This window comes from Sesamum indicum, linkage group LG5 (genome assembly GCF_026168435.1).
Source record: "Sesamum indicum cultivar Baizhima isolate 11 linkage group LG5, ASM2616843v1, whole genome shotgun sequence".
In the NCBI taxonomy this organism is placed as follows: domain Eukaryota; kingdom Viridiplantae; phylum Streptophyta; class Magnoliopsida; order Lamiales; family Pedaliaceae; genus Sesamum; species Sesamum indicum.
In genome coordinates this window covers 756,898-770,313 of record NC_142661.1, presented here as the reverse complement: position 1 = coordinate 770,313, position 13,416 = coordinate 756,898, and the positions used below count along the sequence as shown (strand labels likewise).

The 13,416-nt window shown below is 33.1% G+C and overlaps 1 protein-coding gene across 7 annotated transcripts; it reads left to right on the top strand.

Annotated features, from left to right (window-relative positions):
- The first annotated feature begins 5,686 nt into the window (after positions 1–5,686).
- Positions 5,687–13,416, top strand: LOC105162901 (AUGMIN subunit 8). 7 transcript variants are annotated; one of them, XM_020693923.2, is made up of 8 exons: positions 5,687–5,963; positions 7,029–7,235; positions 7,817–9,237; positions 9,655–9,774; positions 10,907–11,023; positions 11,100–11,189; positions 12,442–12,549; positions 13,001–13,416. In XM_020693923.2, the coding sequence occupies exons 3-8, from the start codon at positions 7,960–7,962 to the stop codon at positions 13,082–13,084; spliced, it is 1,797 nt and encodes a 598-aa protein (XP_020549582.1). In that variant the 5' UTR covers positions 5,687–5,963; positions 7,029–7,235; positions 7,817–7,959; the 3' UTR covers positions 13,085–13,416. The 7 variants fall into 7 exon arrangements, with proteins under 7 accessions (XP_020549582.1, XP_011079372.1, XP_011079373.1 ...); XM_011081070.3 differs by having other exon boundaries at positions 6,676–7,235; XM_011081071.3 differs by having other exon boundaries at positions 6,676–7,235; positions 7,814–9,237.

Genomic DNA, 13,416 nt, shown 5'->3' with positions numbered 1-13,416 from the left:
AGTCGTCATGGGTTAGTGTACCGTCTAAATTTCGATTTACACGCGTGGCAGATTTCCATAAAAACTATCAAAAAAATTAGTTTTTGAAATAAATGTGAAATTGAAACCTTAGCATAATGTTTGGATTCGTTTTTTAAATGTTTTGTTGTGTTTTGTGGAAATAGAGAGAGAAAAACAAAGATAAATAAGTGTGTGTTAGAGATAGTATGTATGTTTGGATTTGTTTTTGGAGATAATTTAAAATAAGTATTATATATTTAATGTTGTGTTTTGGGAGACAAAAATTACTATTCATTGTCAAATCATGTCTTTGGAGATAATTTAAAATAAGTATTATATGTTTAATGTTGTATTTTGGGAGACAAAAATTACTATTCATTGTCAAATCATGCTTTTTTTATATATATTTATGTATATATGTGTGTATATATATATATGTATATTTTTATGCTAAAACAGTTAAAAACATCTAAATAATGTGTTTTTGAATGATGGCAAACATTGGGTATGTTTTGACTTATCTCGAAAATAAGTTGAAAATGAAAACAAACATAGTGTAGAGATTTTGAAGTCTTGGATTCGAACCCCATTATATGCATGAGATGTTGTTTCTTCTGCATAGTAGGTATTGTTTACTATAATAGTAAGTGTTGGTTAAATTTAGTTTAGTCTTTATTAGATATTGATATTCGACATGAATGATTGCAGTCGATTTATTTCAATTAATAATAAATCACGCTCTTACTTCAAAACAAAAATCATTAAAAATCTTAAATCACATAAACTTTACATCCTTTTGCAATTTAATGATAAAAAATTAGATTTTAATGCAATTTACCTCCCTATAATATTGCAAATAAGCAAATTACTCCCCTACGACAAAAAAATAGCATTTACCTTTCTTTTTTTTAAAAAAAAATGAAGTAATTTATCTTTTTAGACGTGCAGGTAAATTTGTTATTTTTTTCAATAAACGGTTAATTTGCCCCAGAACACCACCAACCTCCGATCGGTCCTCCCCTTTCAACAAAAGACCCCCTTGGCCAACAAATTAACCGTCTAAACCCCACCACATCTTCCCCGCTCCGCCCATTTTTCCCCTGAGCAAAGACCCACAAATCTCAACTGCCCCGCCCCCATACCCTCGAGACCTCTAATTATGCATACACATCAAATATATTTCAAGCGTTAGTATTATAATCAGTACGCACAATCCAAAAATCTTAACAAACAATACTGTCAGTTAAAGTAAAATAAGTTAACGTAACATAAAAAAAATTAAGACTTCAAGACTTTTTATCTGCGTATCTCTTTATATACTATTAAATTATCATCATATTTAAAATTTTAAATTATTCGGAAGAATAATTATTTAATATTTAATTCCATAGTAATTGATACTCAGTGTCAAAAGTTAACTACATTAAAAAAGTTAGCTACATGAGAAAATAAAAATTATAATTCTTTTTGCTGCCAAACTCTCAATATAATTTCCAATGAATAAACAATTGAAATTAACAACTAAGTAATAAACATGAGAAAATTAGGTGTAGGAAAGGACAGTTTTTTGTTTAGAACAAAAAATGTGCAAATAGTCCACATTAGATATGCCTAACTTTTCAATTATGTGGTCCAAACTCTTACAATCTTGGTAGTTATTTCAGTTTCCTCAACCTCAATACTCTAGTGATTGAAGGGATAATTACACTGTACTTTTTTTAAAATTTAATATAATCATATATAGATTTTCAGTGATTTAAAAAATTATATTTAGACTATTAATATTTATTTTAGGTCAAACTGCCTGCGGTAGCACGTCAAAATACCCAAAAAAGACAGGGATCCAAACTTTATGTTTGGATTTGTGTTTTGAGTGTTTTATTTTGTATTTTGGAGATAGAGAGAGAAAAATAGAGATAAATAAGTGTGTGTTGAAAATAGATGGTACGTTTGAATTTGTGTTTTGAGGTAATTTGAAATATTTTAAAATAAGTGGTGTAGGTTTGATGTTGGGATTTGGGAGACAAAAATCACTGTTCATTGTCAAATTATATCTCTTTTATATATATTTATATATATATAAATATTGTATGTCTAATGTAGTATGTTTGGGAGACAAAAATCACTGTTTATTATCAAATCACGTTTCTTTTATATTGTTAAATATATATATATATATATATATATATATATTATATAAAAAGTTGAAAAATAAAAAAACACACAAACAAGGTGTAAAAGCACAAAAACAAACATTGAATGCGTATTATCTTGTTTCGAAAAATGCAAAAACATGAATACAAATATTGCCAAGCATTTTCCAATTGAATTCGGTCATATTCGATCCCGGGAACCGTCCAACACCCGACACCTGGAGGGATGATATCACGTCACGTGGACCCGATATATATATGGATATTTGACCTTATAAATACTGTACAACTATTCTAGGTCAAGGTACGCCATTTTGATTGGGAGAAGTATTAAATTTTTAAATATCGAAAGGTCTTAGTTGAAGATCTGCTTCGCATTCGACTAATTTAAATATCGAAAGATTTTAGTTGGGAATGTGCAACCTAATAATAAATTGTTTATAATATATTCATGATGTAATTTGTTGCATAATTTAAAAAAGAACAATTAATCCCACAAAATAAATTGAATAAATTATTTGTAATATAATTAATTTGATGTGACCAGTGAAGGAAAATTTTCCCAGACTATGAATTATATATCCTTTTTGTTTCTACTGTTCTCTGTTTGGTCCCACTGAGAAGTACTGAACAAAATGATTACTCTGAATAATCATTTTCAACATCCCTCCAAACGCTTCCCTACACACATTCAAGAAGAAAGAGAAATACAAGAACATATTCAAAAACACTAAAATTAGGGCGCATTTGATAGGTTGGCAATACTTTTTGCCTTTTTTTTTTTTTTGTGTTGAAATATTTCTTTCCAAATAAATAATAATATAATAATAATAATATATATAAAAAATCATTTTATTTTCGTCATAAAGAGCGTTCCAAAATATTTTTTTTATCATTTTCTAATAACATATATGATCATGATACATCACATCTCGATTCTTGACCTGACCTATGATGCAAATCCCAAAAATCCATAAATATAAAAAAAAAATTGGGAAAATGCAAATATTGTAACTTACTTTATTTACATTTAGTCCTGAATATCTCATAATTCGACCATTTCTGATAAATTAAGTCTTGTATTAATAATTCCGATCCCCGTCACACTGGAGTCGATATCATTTTTGGTCCAGTAACTACAGGTCGTTAGCACTAAAATTATCAGCATGAAACTAAATATTTAAAAAACGGACAGTATGTGAGATGCTCAGGACTAAGTTCGTCAATAAAAAAATTAAATGTGTAAACGGAGTAAGTCACAGAATGCTATTGATCTGTATTTACTGGACCGGAATATAATTAAGCCAAGAAATTTTGATCTAGAACATATGTAGGGTGATATTAGACATAATAAAGTCATAATGTTCACAATTTTCAAATTTATTTTTCCTTTGGAAGACTTCAAAATGAGGTTTTGAAGTTTCAAATGTTGAGATTCTCTTAATTTTTGTTTTTAAAATTTATGGATTTTATTAAATATCTAATTGTTGATGTGATGGTGATATTTTAAATTATTAAAAATGAGTAATTCTATTAATAATTAGGTGCACCATTCCACTCTTTTGGTAGTTTATTGTCTATGACTCTTTAAAGGAAAAGGACTTTTGCTTAAATAATAATTTTACTTATATATATACTAACTATTTCAATTAATAAAATTATTATGGTACATAATTTGACCCCACAATTGCATAATCAATTACAAAAATATTTGATGATGAAATAATACATTTTGGAATGTCTAATTGATTTTATTAGATGAAGTGATTATGACGTTTCGATTTATAATTTTATAATTGATCGTGCAGATGTATATTGTAGCTAAATTTTAAAATTAGTATCGTTTTTAATGTTATTAGTGGTACACTGCACACTCGATATGTCAAAATATTTAACCATTAATTATTAATAACGGAATAATGGCTTCCAAGTGCCGAAAATGAAGGACAGTTTGTGGGTATTTTAGTAAATTCATTAAAAAAACGTAGAAATTATGATAAAATTTTCTTGAATTGAATTGAATGAGTAAAAGGATAAATTTGAATAATTAAAAGTTAGTACGATTATAAAGTTCTCTTTTATAATATATATATATATATATATATATATGAGGAAATTTAATCCATAATAAAAAACATACATTTTTTTTCTTTTTTTTTCTATTTTTACATTTCGATCCATTTTCAATAATCATTTTGGGGGTTGTATTCCATAAAAATAATAATAAAAAAAAAGAGTAAATTATAGTGAATTTTAACAACAAGGAGCTCATTCCGTTAGTCGTCATTAGATTTATAATGCACGGACACTCTATAAAGTTGCTCAATGTAGTGTAGGACATGGATACGGCGCGAACATGCCTCGAACATGCATCGATGCCGTCTCTGAAAATGAAAAATAAAAAGAAAAAAAGGAACATGGCGTCGATCAAGCGTGTTCGACATGTTTTGGGCACGTTTCGATTTTTTTATATATAATTTCAAAAAAAATTGGGTTGTCTTTAAGTGAAAATAAATTTTAAACTTAATAAAAAAGAAAAAGAATTAATTCGCTCCTCTTAAACTAAAAATATTATGATGAAATTACTAAAAAATGGAGAGATTTTCAAGATAATTTAACTAATTTAAATTATTAGAAACTTTTTATTATTTTTTTTTAAAATAAACCAATATGTATATTTTTGAAGCCACATTCGATTAATGTAGATATAAGACATGCTTATCTTATATTTTATCTTAATATTTTTCATATTGCATATTTTATTTTTTGAAAAATTGAGAATATATATAATAAAAATATATTATATACAGTCGTGTCAGTGCCGTATTGTGTCCTAATCTTTTTAAAATTTTTGTGTAGCCGTGTCTGTGTCGTATCGTGTTCGTGTCCATACATCATAACATTAGATTTTCATGATCTTTTTATGGTAAACGCACGAAAATGTCATCATAAACTACATAATAATTTTATTTATTTCATTATATTTTCTTAAATCCTTTTATGGAACAGAACTACAAGAATGAAATTTCACCTCATCAATTTTCTTTTAATAATTATTAAAAAAATAACAAAAAATAAATAAAACACAACAATAGCGAAGTAGATTTTTTAAAACCCCTATCCAAATAATTACATAATTTCATCGAACATAAAAAAAAATATATCGAGAATTTCTAAAAAATATTTATAATTATATAAAATTTTAAAAAAAACTCGTCGTAATTTACCCTTAAAAGAAAGCAAGTTTTCACGATAAAAACTATAAATTATAGCTTTTAATTTCACCATAATTATTTCTTTTAATTTAATTACCCATAATTCTCATTAAATAATTTTTTTAATTTTCTCATTAATTTTAAAAATAAAATTAGTTTTATGATTTAGCTATAATTTAAATTTGTATAATTAATTTGTAAATAATGAATCTAAACGTTATAATTATTTTTTTTAAATTAATTATTTTAATAATGAATTATGCAGTATTCAACTTAAATATACAATAATAAATTAAAAGATGATGAAAATTGAAAAGTCTCAGATAATCAAAATTAGGTGGCGCGAAAATAACCGCCGCCCGCCGCCGTACTCGGTCCATTTCCCCAGCGTTCCCCTAACTGACACTCCCACAAGTTTTCTCCCTTTTACTGTATTCGTATTTGATTATTAAATCTGTTTACCAGTTGATCAAGAAATTGACTCGTACATATACACAAACAGTATAGTATACATCAGATTAGGGTTGGGAAAATTTGTCGAGTTAGAAGTATTGCAATCAACAGTTGTTCTTCTTCGCCGGAGAAATACAGAAAGGTAATATGCTTATACTCGTTGTTTTGGATTTTTTTTTTTAACTGTATCTCTGTTGAAATAAGTAATCAGATTGTGGAAGCGGTTGTTTTTTTGATGTTGACGATTTTCAAACTAGTTTTGATCTTCAATCGATTTTTGTATGAACCGTGTCTTCGAGTAAAGTTGAAGCTGAAACGTTTTTCTGCTTAGTACTTTGTCGGTGATCGAAGAATAGGTATATTTTTGGGTTTTTTATCCGTAGAATCTGCAAGAGTTGGATATAATATAGTAATATTTGTCTTTTTTTTTTTCTCTGTTTTCCGGTGAAAATTTTCGATGACTATGTGCGAAGAACGATATGAGATTTTCTTTGTTTTTTTGTCGTTTTATTCATTTTCTGAATTCTGAAGCTTCTTCCGTGGAAAAGATTATTGAAGAAATCTACAGATGTTGGGAAATTTAGGAGCAAAACCTGACAAAGCGCAGACCATTATTTCATGCATTTATTCATGTAAAAAGGAAATTCCTCGATATTTTAATTTTCGATATTGTAGAAAAGAAATGCGATTTGCATCGATGACTGTTCCTACATCCGTGAAAAAGAAAATGCAAAAGGTCAAAACCAGAATTATTATTTTGCATAATTTCTGCGCATAACGATGTTTAATCAATGTAATTTAATGACAAACAGGGATTAAATAATTATTTCACTATTGTTGTTATGTGTGTTTAGGGTACTGTGAATTCATGGGGATGGACAATGATCTCTTCCTCCACGTGGTCTCCATGTCTCTGTTCCCATATCCCTATAATTATTGTGAATTGTTTACCTTTTAAAGCAGAAATGCATAATCTTTTCTAATAGACAAGTTCTTAATCATTGTTTTTGAAATTATTCTACTTTTAAACTAATCAAGTATTTGCAAACGAACAAGGAGATGGGAATCACCATCTTCTGGTTTTCAAGCGAAACCCAGTTGATTTCAAGGAAGCCTGTAATTTTTTCTGCTTGATCCCGAGATAGGTCTGTAAATTTGGTCCACTTTTATATTAACTTATTTCCTGGACTTTTGTTCATTTATCAAGAAAGTAAGACCCAGAGAAGCTCGGTCTGTGTGCGTTTGTGTGAGCATTGATCACCATCGATATTTTGTGCATTTGTGCGAGTGGGTGAGAGAGTAGGAGAGTCAGAGACAGAGGGGGAAGCTGGTGAAGGTATCACTTTCAGAGAATTCCCTTTCATGAAAGGAGTTGGGTGGGGGAAAGAGGGAACACGCCAGAGGGGCTCTAAATGTGAGTCTTACTTGCTCAATATCTCATTTTATGTATGTGTGTCTGTATTGTGTGTGTTTGCATATGCAGCTCCACCCAGCCAACCATGGCATTCCCGTGACAGGGACAAAAGGTTGGGGACCAAAAAAAAGGAGGAAGAAAAAGAAAATAAAATGTAAATGAAAAGTGAAAGCAAGAGAGAGCAGTCTTATCTTACACACCCTCCCCATTAGTTGTACTACTTCCCTGCCCCCACTCTTCTCCTACTTTCCCCATTTCTGAGGGAGGTCCTAAATCCACTGCCTCTTCTGCTTGTTATGATAGACCGCAACTTTAGTTTTCTCTTCTTCATTAGCTAGTGTCTTTTTAGTATTGCATGGATGTGCGATCTGCCGGAATTTGGGTTGAGTTGGATGATGATTCCCGAGGACCCATTTGCATTTGCTGGCTGAAATGATCAATTCAATCTCTTTGAGATCTGGGTGTCTGTAAAGATGTATTCTTTTGGCGCATCTTTTCCTTTTTCATCATGCCTTATTCTTTTCTTTTCACTGTTTTCCCATCTGTAGCATCTTACTTTTGGCCGTGAATTTGTTTAGCAGATTTTCAAGGCGGGAAAGGATCTCCTTTTTGGAGAGGTTGCTGCGATTAGTCAATAGATTAATCTGGTGAAAGTCCGTTATGTTTAAGGTTGTTATTAGTACATGAAAGGGGTCGTCAATGTGGCCTAACTTGTACAGTTTGGATGGATGTATGTGAATCAGAGCAACCATTGCAGAAGCAATCTACAGTAGGGACGACAAGATTACCTCTGGTTCCAGCTGAGAACAAGAATGGAGTCACTCGTCAGGCCCGGACAAGAGAAGTTAGTTCTAGATATAGGTCGCCTACACCATCTGCAATCACCGGTCCAAAACGGTGCCCTTCGCCAAATGCCACCAGGATATCATCAACGTCAACTATATCGGTGCCAAAGAGGGCTACATCAGCTGAAAGAAAGCGCCCATCTACACCATCATCACCACCGTCTCCGTCAACACCAGTTCAGGATACAGCTGCAGAAATACTGTTGGCATCAAGAAAGGTAGTTGGCAATAGGTTACCGGAATCCCTATGGCCTTCTACAATGCGGAGTCTCAGTGTTTCTTTCCAATCTGATACCTTTTCTCTTCCTGTTACTAAGAGAGAAAAACCAGTTTCTCACACGCCTTCCGATCGCACTCTGAGGCCATCGTCAAATGTTGCTCACCGACAGGCTGAAAGTCCTGCTTCACGGAAGCCCACACCAGAGAGGAAGAGGAGCCCACTTAAAGGAAAGAATTCTGCTGATCAATCAGAGAATTCTAAACCTGTTGATAGTTCACATCCTCGTCTAGTGGATCAACATCGGTGGCCAAGCAGAGCAAGTGGGAAAGTATCCACTGCTCTGAGTAGAAGTATTGATCTGGCTGATAAGACGAGCAAAACTTCATCTGTATCCTGTTCAGGAACAGGTACACCTTCCCTTAGGAGATTATCTCTGGATGGGACAAGTAAACCTTTACTCAAATCAACCAGTGATTTGCTGATGCGAATTTCTCGTGGAGAGAATGGAAAAGCAATGTCAAATGGATGTTCATTGGATGATGGTTCACCGCGGACGCAAAAACCTGGATCTTCAAGTTCATCAGATAGAACACAATTGGTAAATGCTGCAGCTAGAGCTCTGTCTTTACCAACTCCTGGCTCGCGCCCTCCATCGCCCTCTCTGTCTAGAGGGGTCAGTCCATCCAGAGCAAAGGCTGTGAATCCTTCTTCTAGAGGACCAAGTCCTGCTCGGGTTAGACCATCCAGCCCGTCCAGACAACCTCAGAGTTCGACTTCTGTTCTCAGTTTTATTGCGGACATTAAAAAAGGAAAGAAGGCTGCTAATCATATTGAGGATGTCCATCAATTGCGGCTCTTATACAACAGACACTTGCAATGGAGATATGCAAATGCTCGAACTGATGCTGCACTGCAATCTCAGAAAGGAAAAGCAGAGGTTTGAACTTATCTTATCGGAGCTTTTGCAAGCTTCAAAAGTTCCTTTCGTAGTTATGATCTCTTCTTTTTGATGATTTTAAGTTCTTTTCTTTAATTTGTTCTGTAGTGAGTTCTGAAATTCTCCTAGATGCATGAATAAATGCAAACACGGCTCTTTTTGGAATTCTGTTGGTAGAGTTGGTCATTATATATATGTGTTAGTGACTCCATATTAGGTAGTTTTCAACTCGAGTATTTCTTGCTTCGCTCAACCATTACACAAAGTGGTATAAGCGGAGCCAAATTTTAAGGATGATTGCGATCTTTTCTTTCTATTGTTTTCTTCTTTTTCTCTTTTTCGAATTTTTGGTGTTTTGTTTTTAAATCATATTGAATCATAATTTTATAAGCCCCTAAGTCAGTTTTGATTGTGCAGAAAATGTTGTACAGTGTCTGGGGGGCAATTGGTGATCTTTGGGACTCGATAATGGAGAAAAGGATTGACCTCCAGCAGCTCAGGCTCAAATTGAATCTTTACTCAGTTTTGAACAAACAAGTAATGTCTCTCCTATTCTAATTATGTGTTCGGACAAAGAAATATCCTGTTTCCAGTCTTTCTTCTGATATGCCTGTTGTGTCATCTAATTTCCTTCTTACTACGTGGTTTAGTTTCAAAATCATATCTTGTAGCTGCATGTCCTGCATCCAGCACTTGCTATTTCATACATCATTGGTTGTGCTTGCAAAATATGAATTGTAATAGTAACCGTGAGCTTTGGATTTTTAAAATTAACCTGTCTAATTTTGGGACCTCTTCTGGAGTATTCTGGATTCAAATTACTTGACTGTAATAATTGTCAAACATTCTGGCCAGAATTTGCTACACAAACCATTTATGTGTATGGAGGATGGCATCTGCCTCAATGTCCATGGATTCAATTTCAGGCAGTAACAGAATACTTTCTGATATAACAAAAGATTTTACTACCTTATATTTCTTTGGGTCAGACAGTGGAATAGTTTAATAGTTTGCTCTGAAGAGATTAGTCACAGGAAATGATGAGTAGGTTCCTGATTATGATAGACATCCTTCCTTTTTCAATGACCTTTTCAGTTCCATTGATCATCTCGAAAATTGAAAGCCTTGCCATAGGAGCAAAAGGTTTCCATAATTCTGTCGTCAGGAGTTTCATTCGTTCTTGTTACTTGTCATGTTTAGGCTGTAAAAGTGGTGATGGACAGTAAACAGATCATGCACGCCAGCAATCGTATCAATGTCATTGGATAAGTACCTGTAGTGCCTCTGAAACCCTTTCTGGTACTTTGAAAATCCTACTTCATTTCTCCCCAGACAGCAACTTCTAGAGTAATGAGAGTTCTAAAATTGAAATAAAACTTTCTTATTGGTATCTTTTGTTAGAACATGTTCAAACTACTCTTTTCCCAGAGGTGGCAAAAGTTTGTGGAATATGAAGGTTTTGTCATATGACATATCCAGGTTATGTAGGTGTTAGCTGATCTCTCCTTATCTCAATGCATGTTCCCACATGATGATGTCTATAAGACACCTTCCTGTTGGTGCTGATCCCTTATATTTGTCTCTTCCTAATTCAAACTGATAACTTTGTACATATTTATATTTAACTTCACTAAGAATTCGTACGTTTCTAATTCAAATGCGTGTTCAGCTAACTTGTCTTGACGAGTGGGCTTCAATTGAAAGGGATCATGTCAACTCATTAACTTGGGCCATTCAAGATCTGCAGGCTAGCACAATCCGCATACCAATCACAGGAGGAGCAAGGGTATGCCACTTTGACTAGTTCTTGATGTTCCATATTATAAAAGAGAAATAACTTAATTAAATCTGAAATTTTTCAGGGAGATATTGAAACTGTTAAGGCGGCTATATGCTCTGCTGTTGATGTGATGCAGGCAATGGGATCCTCCTTATATTCCATACTTTCAAGGGTGAGAAGAACTTCTTTTATTGTAGTCTACCAATAGTCAAACAAGAGAATGTGAGAAAGTTGTTGCAGTGTCTGGTTATTAGACACTTTTTTTAGTTTACTGCACATCTCCATCCAGGTGATGCAGTATAAGTAGACAATTGTACCCATTAATTTGACAGATACCTCACACTATACCTCTGTCCAAGCGTGCAGTGAGTTGGACTTTATCATGATTTGTCCATTCTCGATTGAGCCACACTTAGCTAATAAGAAGAAACCCATCAATAGCAAGAGGTGTCATTTTATAGGTTCTCGTTTCCTGTCAACTGATGGCACATTTCACTTTAGCATCCACAAATACTCTTAAATTGGTTGTTTTACCTGCGAGTTTTTAGGTCATTTTTCATCTTTAAATGGAGTATTATCCTCTAGAATAAATGTTTTTTTATAAGTTGCAATTGGATTGGTATATTTGAACATATGGATTTCAAATTCCTAAAATCAAATCCGTCGGACTTGTTTGGCTAATTTTAAATCCTTCTATTCTAACTTTGAACTTTGTTAAATATTGATGGATTTGAAATTCTTTTCATATGGAGCCATTTGAAATTGTGTCTCCAAATCCTTCCCTCAAATTCAAATTGCCTTGTATAAAACAAGCAAGGTGGCAACTCCCTAAATCTATTTGACAAAATCTTCTTCTGAACCAATTGGGTCTGCATTGCATGACCGACCTTCTATATCCTCAAGATAGCCTGTTTGATTCTTACTCAAGATGTTTGATCAACAAAGGGCAGGGCATGGACCTCTGCATAAAGGTTTTGGATTTCTATTTGTTATGGATCTCAAAAGATGTAATATAGCTTATGGTCAATGAACATTTTCTTTACTAGTAATAATTTGTCAGTCATTTCCATGGCAAATACTCAGATATCTAATTCCATTTTAATTTTTTACTCATTTTTGCATGTGATTATATGAGGATGATATGCACAGTTAAATGTCGTGTTTTGAACTAAAAATCCTTTACTTAAAAGAAAATTATTAGTACTATATTTGGTTTGGTGAAATGCCTTATAACAACTGTTGTTAGCTGATGGATTGTAAATTATTTGCTCTCCCCACTTTCTGAAGAAAATAGAAGCAGTTCTGGGTTTCTGGAAAGACTTGTATCATTGACTTGATTTTGAGCAGTTTCTAACTAATTTATCATGCATATGTGTGTGCTTTTCAAAAGAATCATTCTTTAATATCTCTATTGTACGATTCAGATGGAGGGGATGAACCGCTTGGTGTCTGAACTTGCTAGTATAGCGGCACAGGAAAGAGCCATGCTTGATGAATGTGAATCAGTTTTGGGATCTACCGCTGCATTGCAGGTGAGAAAAAGCACATGTATTGCGAGCTCTCTCATCTCTGTAAGGTGGTGATAATCGGTAGTATTACCTGTCATATATTGCTAGAGTTCACAACTTCGTGTGAGAATTATTCTCTAACTTCTCTTCTTCAGTAGTTTCTGGCCTTAAAAGGGGTAGGGGCAGCTTAAACGATTTGTCTCTAACGTGTTGCTTAATTAGTTTCACAAGACAAAATATCATCATTTTGTTCTAGGATTTGTCATGGCTTTCTTGTACTTGTTGAGAGTTAACCCCATCCTTTAAGAGTATTTCTATAAGAACCAAAGTGTATTCTGGCACTTATAATTGATCATGTTTTATGGCTGGATTCATTCATTTTCTGTGGTTATTACTTGGTGATTCTGCATTTTGGTTCATGTTTCCATTCAATGATGATAAATAGCTTACAATGAGCTCGAATGTGCTGGAGCAGGTGGAAGAATACAGCCTGAGGACACACCTATTACAGATGAAACAAGGTTGGAGAAATGGGGAACCGTCAATACTTGGGTATTAAGATAATTCAACACGAGATGCTAACTTCAGTTTCCACCCCTCCGCAATGACCCTGACGCAACCTTTTTTCTTTTGTGAGTGTAAATTGATGTTCCTACGTCGTCCGCCTTGCGTATTTTCTTTCAACCCTCTCTATAGGTTTAGTTAGAATCTGTAATTCACAATATTTCGGGTGTAATAGTCTTGTACCTGGGCTAGAGCTCTCTCTTCATTGTATTTAATTTGTAAAAAACAAAGAAAAGGAAAAAGTGAAAGGAAGTGTTGAATATACTGAACCAGACTTGCATGGACTGGTTTCTCCTTTTGCAGGTGTATGGAAATAGGTCTTGATTA